Source organism: Hylobates moloch, unplaced genomic scaffold, assembly GCF_009828535.3.
Source record: "Hylobates moloch isolate HMO894 unplaced genomic scaffold, HMol_V3 SCAFFOLD_5, whole genome shotgun sequence".
Taxonomy (NCBI): domain Eukaryota; kingdom Metazoa; phylum Chordata; class Mammalia; order Primates; family Hylobatidae; genus Hylobates; species Hylobates moloch.
Window position 1 is genome coordinate 126,510,070 of NW_026652280.1, and position 12,164 is coordinate 126,522,233.

The window sequence follows — 12,164 nt, forward strand, 5'->3', positions numbered from 1 at the left end:
GTGGAATGTACACAAAATCACCTATGTAGTATTCTTAATAAAAATGTTTAATCTGAATATATCATGAGACAATCAGACAAATTTAAATTGTGGAAAACTCGTGAGAAAATGGCCTGGAGTCTTAAAAATGTCAGTATTATGAAATGAACAACAACAAAAAAGGTAATGGGAGGATTCTATATTAAAAGAGGGACTAAAGAGACTTGAGAAACAAATGCTATGTGCTCCAAAAAAAAAAAAAAAAAATCCCACATCGCTCTAAATACTATTTTGGAAACAATTCATTATGTATGAAGCTATCTGGTGTGTCAAAATAAAACAGATAAATTCTTCAGGTGTAAAAGTGGTATTAAAATTATGTAGTTATTGTTCTTTGAACACATATGCTGCAGTATTCAGGGGTGAGACATGGCACCTGCAACTTATATTGAAATGGCTCAGAAATATACACAACAAACTAAATGCTCATAACTAGTGAATCTAAGAGAAGGTTATATGGATGACTAGTTGAACTAGTCATTCAACTTTTCCATAGGTTTGAAATTTTCCAAAGTATAAAGGTGGGAGAGAGACTGAAAGTCTGAAAGTGTAATTGACGCTAAAAGAGAATCAATTAACTACATCCTTTTAAACTTTCATCCATCATTCTATAACATTCCAACCCTGATGGATTAAAGAACTCTGCAGTAGCATTGGGAACTATGGCCCCCCTTCATTTATCTTACCTCGTTTACCAAGTGATGACCCAGCAAACAAACAGCCAGTGGAGGTCTCAGCAATAATTCTATGCAAGAAAAAAAGTTATTACTACCTTTGCTATAAATGTTTGAAATTTATGCAAATACAACACAGGAGAACAATGACTATTAAATAGGCAGAACTAAATCTGGGCAGCAAATTGCAGAAGTAAAAATTCTTCATATAGAGTGCCATGATTAACACTGTCTATCTTAATCAGACCAGTAGTATCCTTTACCACTTGACCAGAAGTCATCACACCAGATTCTAATTCACAGGTTAAGAAATGTCTACCATGCCCCCCAACAAGTTACTATGTCATTAGCACTAAGTGATACCATTTCACAGGCATACAGTATTATAAAGTGTTTCAGAATTATCTTAAATAAAAAGGTTATTATGCAGAGACTTTGGTATTGTTCTATGGTTTTTAGATAGTATTATCATAAGTAGAGCAAGGATTTACTTTAAACCTTTTAATGGAAATTCTGAATGAGAGGATTTGAAACTTAAATATCCACAAATGGTACTTTTATACTTCAAAAACATCAGTTAAAGAATTTGTACTAATACTTAAATCTATAACTCCTAACTGAATTAACATAATAGTTCTAGTCTGGTTTTTTTGGGTTTTTTTTGAGACGGAGTTTTGCTTTGTCGCCAGGCTGGAGTGCAGTGGTGTGAGCTCAGCTCACTACAACCTCTGCCTCCCAGGTTCAAGCGATTCTCTTGCCTCAGCCTCCCAAGTAGCTGGGACTACAGGCACACACCACCACCCCCAGCTAATTTTTGTATTTTTAGTAGAGACGGGGTTTCACCATGTTGGCCAGGATGACCTTGATCTCTTGACCTTGTGATCTGCCAGCCTCAGCCTCCCAAAGTGCTGGGATTACAGGCGTAAGCCACCACGCCTGGCCTCTAGTCTGGTTTTAAAAAGCTCTTTGCTATATTTATTTGTGAATTGATTTCACATTTGAAGTATTTTATGCAACTGGAAATATTCTCATAGGACTAGCTTTAAAGCCTAACTTCTGATTAAACATTTAAGTTCACTATATAAGGGAAAGGGATCTTACAATGTAATGAAAGGCAAGCCATCCTCAGAAAAAATTCGGAATAATTGTCTTAATTTATCATACTGGTGTTTTTGGTAGGAATGTCCTTAAAAATATAAATTGAGGCTGGGCGTGGTGGCTCATGCCTCCACACTTTGGGAGGCATGGGATCTTGCCATGTTGGCCAGGCTGTTGTCAAACTCCTGACTCAAGCAATCATCCTGTTTCAGCCTCCCGAGTAGCTTGGACTAAAGCTGCATGCCACCTCACCCAGAATACTTTTGTATGTCAAATTTCTTTGTCCTTCCTCCTTAGCTCTCACTTTTCTACCCAGCTAACTTCTATTTACCCACAGAACCCACTGGAGGACCAGTGGGATTAGTGCTCCTAATCCCAGCACTTTGGGAGGCCGAGGCAGGCAGATCACGAGGTCAGGAGATCAAGACCATCCTGGCTAACACGGTGAAATCCCGTCTCTACTAAAAATACAAAACACTAGCCGGGCGTGGTGGTGGGCGCCTGTAGTCCCAGCTACTCAGGAGGCTGAGGCAGAAGAATGGCATGAACCCAGGAGGCGGAGCTTGCAGTGAGCCAAGACCGCACCACGGCACTCCAGCCTGGACGACAGAGCAAGACTCCGCCTCAATAAATAAATAAATAAATAAATAAATACTCCTTAAAACTATAAACTTAAGCAAGAAACCCTACAAATCTTTAATTTAATTAGATAACTATTTTAGGGCTCTCAACTAATGTGTAGGAAAAAGTATTGTCTCACATTATTCCATTTCCATTGCCAAATGCTTGGTCTTTAGGTTCTTGAACAGGCTGGATGTTAACATACAAATCCCGGATCTCCTTTCTGATGCATCTAACTGCTGCTGCTGCCATGTCTTTTGCTACCTATTTTAGCAAGACAGAAAAATAGAATAAAACAATTACTGATTATTTGGAAAATTGTTTTCAAGATTTCAAAGACACATAAAATAACTGGTAGTTTTTACATGCATTATTTAATAACTTGATTTTCAAGAGAGCATTGAATTTTTAAAAATGCTTACGTAAATTAACTTTATTTTTGTTAAAGTATCCATTAATATATATATATTTCATCTTTTATTTTAGGTTCAGGAGGTACATGTGCAGGTTTGTTACATGGGTAAATTACATGTCGCTGAGATCTGGTATATGAATGATCCCATCACCTAGGTAGTGAACACAGTACCTGATAGTGTTTCAACCCTTAGCCCCCTTCCACCCTTCTCCCATTAGCAGTCCCCAGTGTTCCCATCTTTACGTCCACGTGTATTCAATGCGTAGCTTCCACTTATGAGAACATGTGGTATTTGGTTTCCTGTTCCTACATTAATTTGCTTACAATAATGGCCTCCAGCTGCAGCCATATTGCCACAAAGGACATTATTTCTTTCTTTAAAAAAATGTTAAGTTTTCTCAATAATTTCAAAATTTAGTTGACATAATACTTATCAAGACACACATATATTTTATTTCTAAGAACATCTAGACAACTTACTTTAAATGGCAAAACACCAGCAACGAAAGCTCTTCCATATATCTTAGTCACACAGCCACGGTCAGTTAAATTTATAGGGTTCAATTGTTTAACTGGTGACATTCGAACAATCACTTCACCACCCCCTTTTGGGTAATATCCCCTATGAAAAGTATAACAAATGCCCACATAAACTGATTGCATGACAAAAACAAAGCTCTATATTACAATAAAATGACATGTCAATGATATCCAAACATGTAATCCATGGAAAGGTCTACATATTTTAGGTCTGTATTTTGTAAAATTTTATACATTAAAAAACAAAATTTTGTCTGTACCATACAATGTGGTAGCCTTGAGATATGTGAAACTATTAAATTAAATAAAATTTAAAAATCAGCTCCCCAGCTGCACTAGCCACATTTTAAGTGCTCAATAGTCACATTTGGCTAGTGACTACCATATTGGACAGCATAGATATGGAACATTTACCCCAATGCAGAAAGTTCTATTTGACAGTGCTGTTGTGGAATATAAGCTCCTTGAGGGCTAGACTTACCTATATTGTTCCTGCTATTTTCCTGTGCCTAAAACAATGTCTGGCACATGGTAGGTACTCAAATAAATATATGATGAATATTTAAGTAGCAAAACACTTAAAAAGCTTTAATTCAATTAATTGGTGTCATTTGTTCTACAGCAGATGGTGAGAAGACAGGACTCGTCCCCTCAAAAAGCTCACCATCTGGTAGGGAGATGGCTCCACACACTATCTACTAGAATACAAGTTAGGCTATAAGAAAGGCTACAACACAGGTGCAAATATGAATTCTGATTGAGGCACAATCACAGTTCATAAAGAATTGTAAGTTTCATGTTGAAAAAAAACATAGGATTTCTAACTTTTGGGAGAGCAGGGGAAGAATAACATGAAGACACAAAAGTCCAAAGGCACAAAGCATATTTAAGGAATAACAAGCAAACATATTGTTAGAATACATAACACGTTGAAAGGAGGAGAGGGACAAAGAAATTAGAAAAGTTAGGGCAAGACTTCAAAGCACTTAAATGCCATACCAAGAAATATGGCCTAGTGATTGTGTGGCAGAAGGGAAGCCTTAAAGAGAAATAACCTGAATGCCCAATGTGTTTCTTAGGAAAACAATTCTGATCACATTGTGGAAGAGAATTCCTTTTATGACTCCTTAGTGTCTAGTCCAGTTGTCTACACACAGTGAGCACTTAAGCTGTGCTGGGGCATGAAATAACACTAGATATGAGGGTACCTCAGTGTGAAAATTCCCTTGAAAATATTTTCCCTAGAAATAAATAACCATCATGTGTAGCTGCTCTCAAGTCCCCATGCCCCTGCTGTTCATTATTTTTAAGCCACAAAGTACAATTACTTCTTACAAGAGATGCAATGTATTAAGTGGGTACCAGAAAGACAGTTCTCTAAGAGTCTAACTTGTCCACTATTTTTAGCATAAGTAATAGATCCTAACATTTAAGAAATAAGCAACTTACCTTGTTTTAATGTCACAATTAAATATGAAACCAAATTTTTCAACAATTGGCTTGAAGACCTGAAAAAAATCAGTTTTTATCATTAGGTTAATCAGCAATATTCACTAATTTAACAAGTGTATTTATTAAACAAAAGTACTTTGCTGGCTAGTAATTGGGTGCTATAGGTAAACAGTGTTATAAGAATATGTAGGCTGGTTCCATTTTTTCAAATAAAAAAACTGATATGTAGCTAAATTTAAAAGTTTGACATTTATTTAATCAGAGCTGTGAAAGTCTATCTAACAAAAAAAATTGGAACTTAGGATACTTGATATCAGTGGTTATTCTACTACAAAGGCCAATACTTCCTAACGCATCTCAATATAGTACATTTAAGAAATGAGGGGGTATTGGTGAAGAGCATTCCATTCTGTCATCTCAATTTTTTATACAGTTGAAATCTCATTCCACAGACAATGCTTTAACATTATGAACATAAGCATTTTCCTGACATCATAAAAGTATTCCTAAACAAAATCTGAATGACTCCATGGCATCCTGGCCCAATTTACTTAACGGTTCTCCAAGTTTTCATTATTAGATAATGATATATCTTATATAATGATAATTACAGTATATAATGCTCTGTTCAAATACCTTTAACATTTATCTTTAGCTGCATTTTGCAATATTGAATTAGAGTAGTTTCCCTGAAGTCAAATTACTAGGTAAGGAGAGATTAATTTTTATTATACATTCCATCGAACTGACTTTAAAAAGATTATACCATCTATTAGAATGGCAATATTTCAGAGAAAGATGGTGTTTAAGCCTGATGTCTAAGGCAACTCTTTGAGATCTACTCTAGAGATTTACTTATCTCTGGGTTGTCTCCTATGTATCCAGGAGGTATACACGTTATTAACCTTGTTTTGTGTTTTTTTTTTTTTAAAGGCAGAAAAAGCTTAACAAATAAAAACCTGAAAATATCAAGTGCTAGGATGGATACAGAACAGCCGGAACCCTCTATTTGATATTTATTTTTATTTTAGAGATGGGGTCTTGCTATGTTACGCAGGCTAGACTCCAGCTTAAGCTCAAGAGATCCTCCCACCTCAGCCTACCAAGTATTAAATAGCTGGGACTATAGGCACACACCACTGTGCCCACTTCAGCTGGAACTCTCATATAGTACGGGTAATAATGCAAAATGTAGCCACTTTGGAAGCTAAAATAACCTGGCTATGTATTATAAAGTTAGACATTTGCTTATTATAACAACCCAGCAAGTATTTTCCCAAGAGAAATGAAAATGTACAATCACACACAAACTTGTATATGAATGTTAACAATAACTTAATTTGTAATTGCCAAAATCTGGAAACACTCAAATGTCCTTCAATAGATGAACGGATATACAAACTGGTACATCCATATACGAGAATACAACTCAAGTTTTCATTGCAGATACAAGCAACACGGATGAATCTCAAATGTATTATGGAGAGCAAAAAACCCAGACTCAAAGCCTACGTACAGTATTATTCCTTATATGACATTCTGAACAAAAGGCAAACTATCATGGAAAACAGATCAGCAGTTGCCAGGGGCTGAGGCTCAGGACTGATTACAAAAACGTATAAGGGAATTTTTTAGAGTAATGGAACTATTCTATGTCTTGATTGTGGTAGATGGTCCATAACTGTGAATTACGTCATTGTCAAAAATCACAGAACTGCATGTTAAAAAGGGTGGATTCAATTGAAAATTACACTTTAATAAATCTGGAAGAAAAAAAGATTATACCACTTTTCTCTCCCACTAGTTATATGAGCATGCCAGTATTTTTTAAATCATTTTTTAAATGTTTGATCCTAGAATGGAAGGGGCTTAATGGAAAAAAAAAGTTTGAGTTTTCCTCCAAATCATAATCCTTGTATTTATAAAATAACACATCACAATTGATATAATTTATATCATACTCGAGCTGTTTTTTGTTTTTTTAAAGACAGCATCTTGCTTTATCACCCAGGAGGGAGTGCCAGCATAGCTCACTGCAAACTCGACCTCCCAGGCTCAAGTGATCCTCCCACCTCAGCCTGCTGAGTAGCTTGCACAGGTGTGCATCACCATGCCTGGCTAATTTTTCTGTGTGTGTGGTGTTTTTTGTTTTTTATTTATTTATTTTTTTGTAGAGATGGGATTTCACCATGTTGCCCAGGCTGGTCTTGAACTCCTGAGCTCACGTGATCTGCCTACCTCAGCCTCCCAGAGTGCTAGGATTACAGGTGTGAGCAACCACACCAGGCCCTACACTTGAGTTTTTTAAAAAAAATTCACTATAAACACTATTCTAAGATATAACAACAAACTTAAAGTAAACATGATTCCCCACTCCCTACTGCAATAGACACATTTGGGAGGCTGAGATGGGAGGATCCTTTGAGCTCAGGAGTTCAAGACCAGCCTAGGCAACACAGTGAGGCATCGACTCTACAAAAAATTTTTTAAAAATTGGCTGGGTGTGTGCCTGTAGTCCCAGCTACTCAGGAGGCCAAGACAAGATTGCTGGAGCTCAGGAAGTTGAGTCTGCAATGAGCTGTGATCATGCAACTGTACTCCAGCCTTGGCAACAGCACTGTCTCAAAAAAAAAAAAAAAAGAAAGAAAGAAAAGACAGAAAAGACACCATGAAGAGATAAACAAGCAAGTCACAAAAAAACACTCAGGATATATTTAGAGAATGGAAACTCAGAAGCATGTATGAGATCATCTTAGTTTGTCAACAACAAAAGCCCTTACCATCACTGTATAATCGATCTGTGGTGCCATTTCGGCATTAGTTCCACCTTTCAAATGAAGTTCTGATGGAGAAGCAGCAAAGAGAACACACGGCATTGAGACCTGCATCAAGAGGCACACACTCCTACAGAGAAGGCAGAAGGGGCTTATTTTCATTTTCTTTTCTGCATTTTCTTTTCAAACTCTTAAATAAGCTATATTCTTGTTCATCACTACCAACTAAAGCACAGACAACTGTGAAGGCAGGTATATGCCATTGAGTTTCTAGTTAAAAAACATTTTAGTGTCTGAATAGTAAAATCCTGAATTTTAAAGAAAAACAGATTTCACCATAGAAAAAAATAGCTTTAAATGATAACCAAACCTGGGTCTGGTTTGGTTATCAACTAAACACATTAGCTGTGTGACCTTGGGTAAGTTCTGATACTTTTCCTTATATTACAAAAAAAAGTAAAAAAGAAAAAAAATTAAAAATAAAACCTACTTCAAAAGTTTTACAAAAGAATTCTTGAAACTAGCAGTTTATGAAAATGCTTTCAAAATAGTCAAGGTCTGGATTGATTATATATGAGTAGTTACCATATAACAAGGTACTGTTCCAGCTATAAAGTTAAGATATAGTTCCTGTCATTGTGGAGTTCATGGTATGATAGAATAATATTTTACTCAGCCATAAAAGAGAATGAGTTCATGTCCTTTGCAGGGACATGGATGAAGCTGGAAGCCATCATTCTCAGTAAACTAACACAGGAACAGAAAAGCAAACGTTGCATATTCTCACTCATAAGTGGGAGTTGAACAATGAGAACACATGGGCACAGCGAGGGGAACATCACACACCGGGGCTTGTCGGGGGGTGGGTGGTAAGGGGAGAGAGAGCACTAGGACAAATACCTAATGCATGCAGGGCTTAAAGCCTAGGTGGACCAGTTGATGGGTGCAGCAAACCACTATGGCACATGTGTACATATGTGACAAACCTGTACATTCTGCACATGTATCCAGAACTTAAAAGTATAATAAATAAAATATTTTAATAATTTTAATAATAACAAACACTCACAGCTTGGCCGGGCGTGGTGGCTCATGCCTGTATCCCAGCACTTTGGGAGACAGAGGTGGGATGATCACTTGAGCCCAGAAGTTCAAAACCAATCTGGGCAACACAGTGAGACTCCATCTCTACAAAAAATTTAAAAATTAACCAGGGATTGTGGCGCACACCTGTAGTCTCAGCACTTTGGGAGGATCGCCTGAGCCCAAGAGGTCAAGGCTACAGTGAGCCATGATCATGCCACTCCAGCCTGGGAGACAAAAAAAAAAAAAGACTGATAGCTAAATATTTCACATGGAAAGTTTTAGTGAAGTAATCCTTGCTTTACTTGCCTGTTTGGTCCTTATAGTCGAATAATGTGAGAAATCACAAGAAATATTTATGTAACACGATGAATTTTATAAAGTGAAACATTTGGCCATTTTCTTTTTTTTTTTTTGAGACAGGGGCTCCTTCCATCACCCAGGCTGGAGTGCAGTGGCACCATCTCGGTTCACTGCACCTTCCACCTCCGAGGCTCAAGCCTCAGCTTCTTGAGTAGATGGGACTACCGGCATGTACCACCATGCCCAGCTAATATATATACATATATATATATGACGGGGTTTTGCCATGTTGCCCAGGCTGGTCTCAAATTTGTGAGCTCAAGCGATCCACCCACCTCGGCCTCCCAAAGTGCTGGGACTACAGGTGTGAGCCACCACACCTGGCCTGGTTGTTTTCTAAATGAGCCATTATCTCCCTTCTCCAAAGTTAAGTGAAAGCAATCACATTCATAAGTAGTTTGAAAGGGAATTTGACATAGCCTCCTAGCTACTAAAAGACAGATCTTTATTTAACTCACTTACACAATGATGCTTAAGTATTGAACTGGGAAGTCTCTGTCAGTAATAATGAATTTCATTAATTCAATAAATATTTATTGGACAGGTGTGGTGGCTCACACTTATAATCGCAAAACTTTGGGAGGCCAACGTGGGTGGATTGCTTGAGCTCAGGAATTCAAGACCAGCTGAAAAACACGGCGAAACCTTGTCTCTTCAAAAAATACAAAAATTAGCTGGGCATGGTGGTGTGTGCCTATGGTCCCAGCTACTCAGGAGGCTGAGGTGGGAGGACCTGTTGGGCCCAGGAGTTACAGCTTACAGTGAGCAGTGATTGCACCACTGCACCCCAGCCTGGGCAAGACGGATACCTTGTCTCAAAAAAATAAAACATAAAAGTAGGGAAACAAGCTCATAGACGTTAAGCAACTAGCCCAGAAAGTGGCAAAACCTGGACTTAAATCCAGGTTACTTAAATGGAATGTTAAGTGATACATACCCTGCTGTCTTGGTATCTGCTGTGTGGATTCCACCTTTGATCTTCTCTGGTGTAAAGGTTATTTCTGTTGAGCCAATTTCTGCCCCCTCTAGTTGCCCATCACACAAATCTCGAATCATTTCCAGTCCAGATAAATGTTGAGGCCTTCAGGTCATAATACTGCATCAAAACGTGTGCATTCAGACTGCCTATATCCCCACATTTTATGACAAATTTACAAAACTGCAATGGCAAGAAAACAGCAAGGTCTAACCACAGTAAGTGCCACATCTTCAATGTCAGCTTCCTTTTGGGTTTTTATGCACCTAGACTACCTGCTAGTATATATCATTTTAACGCTTCCTTGCAGACCAGTTATTTCTGACTATAAATACATACGCTGATATATTGCTGCAAATTAGAAGTGTGCAAAAGAAGAAAACTAATAGTTACTTCAGCGCCACCAGTCTCACTTGCACTTGACTGAATAATCTATGGTGCCTGTATGGGCTGAACTATGTTCCCCCTAAATTCATATGCTGAGACTGTAACCCTCCGTATCTCAGAATGTGACTATATTTGGAGATAGAGCCTTTAAAATGATAATTAAGTTAAAATGAGGCCACCATACAATCTTACTGGTGTCCTTATAAAAAAAAAAAAAAAACACCTAGAACATACAGAGACGCTAGGGGCAAGGTGCACAGAGGAACCACCATGTGAAGAGGCAAAAAGACAGGCCTGGAGCAGATCCTTTTCTCATGGCTCTCAGAGGAAACCAACCTTGTCAGGACCTTGATCTTGGACTTCCAGCCTCCAGAACTGTGAGGAAATAAATTTCTGTTGTTTAAGCTCCACTCCGTGCGTGGCATTTTGTTATGGCAGCCTTAGCAAACCAATACAACACCTACAGCCTAATGAATTGGATTCCCCTGTTGGTGAAATGGAGGGCTGCAAACGACTATGACAAAGGCAATTAACATTAACATATATCAGTAATTGCCTTTTGGTAATTTCAAAACTGTAGACAAAAGACTGAGATCGCTAATTTATTAAAATGTAATAAATACAGAATACATACAAAGCAATCAGTGTGGCTTCAAACCTGGGTCCTCTTCTAACAGGTGCATGTACCTGAAACTCAACTAGTGGCATGCCCAGCTACCCAGACAGAAGAAATAAGGTCAAATGTCAAGGTGTTTCCCTCTCCACAACAGATAATTCTGGTCATAACAGCTCTCTGGAGGTATGACTGAAAGCTGAGATAACACATCTCAGGATCCTTTCCTGTTTTATGATTCTAAAACTGGCAGCAGCACCAGAATGCACTGGTTAAAAAACAGGGTTTCCTCTAGCCTCACAAGCATTTCTGCCCTATCTATCTTGCCAGCTCATACGTGCTATTCGGATATTTGGAATGCCTGGTGAGGTGGGAAAACATTTTAATAGCTAGCTCTTTAGCAAATGAGACTATTTAGCCAAATAGAGAAAACTCGAGACCATTTCTAAACTCACCCCTCGAGGCTTTCAGAACCTTACAACCCAGGCCACCGCCCAGGCAGAGCGTCCCCGCCCTGGATCGCCCATACCTGCGTCTGGGACCTTCTGGGTTCCACCACTTGGACTCCGGATGCCCCAGCCCGGCAGCCCGACCCCCCCGATCCCCCAACTTCACGGCCCAACTCCCCCTCCAGCCAGATTTACCTCAGGCCTGGCGTGCTCCGGCCGGCTCGGATCTTCTGCACCCGCAAGGGGAGGCCTAGGAGACAGCTCAAGGCCGTAGAGACTCTCAGGATCTGGCCGCCCTGCAAAGCATGCGGTACAGGGAGAAGAGACGTAAGCACACCGGTGGTGAGAGCTCCCCTCCTTAGTCTGGCTGCAGCCCCGGCAGCTTCGCTCTGTACTCACCCCTTCCATGATGCTGCCATCAACCTCCACCCGCGGCCCCGCCATGGGGGGCACCCTGGGGCCCAGCCCGCAGCGACAAAGCCTCCGCCGGAGCGGGAGAAAGAAGAGACGTTGGCTCCCGCCCAGTAGTTCAGAAACCTCGGTTCACGCTTGGGGCTGCAGGGGCCTGGCGAGAAAGCGGAAGCAGCAGCGCCTCTCGGGACACTGCAGTCAGCAGAAACGAACCCCCGGGTTCGCCCAGGTCGGCAGCCAGTGCGCATGCGCATAGCTTGGCTTAAAGG

General features: G+C 39.5%; 1 protein-coding gene across 3 annotated transcripts in view; it reads right to left on the reverse strand.

Moving 5' to 3' along the window:
- Positions 1-12,115, reverse strand: part of RTCA (RNA 3'-terminal phosphate cyclase) — a 34,905-nt gene extending 22,790 nt beyond the window's left edge. The window contains exons 1-8 of one of the 3 annotated variants that reach the window (XM_032155266.2): positions 11,884-12,115; positions 11,680-11,780; positions 9,997-10,140; positions 7,620-7,743; positions 4,837-4,895; positions 3,328-3,469; positions 2,572-2,696; positions 726-784 (exon numbers count right to left, since the gene is read on the reverse strand). In XM_032155266.2, the coding sequence (XP_032011157.1) occupies positions 726-784; positions 2,572-2,696; positions 3,328-3,469; positions 4,837-4,895; positions 7,620-7,743; positions 9,997-10,140; positions 11,680-11,780; positions 11,884-11,928 (799 nt within the window). In that variant the 5' untranslated portion in view covers positions 11,929-12,115. Of the gene's footprint in view, positions 1-725; positions 785-2,571; positions 2,697-3,327; positions 3,470-4,836; positions 4,896-7,619; positions 7,744-9,996; positions 10,219-11,679; positions 11,781-11,883 lie in introns of those variants that run through there. The other 2 variants (XM_032155269.2, XM_032155270.2) reach the window with 2 other exon arrangements.
- Positions 12,116-12,164: the final 49 nt, after the last annotated feature.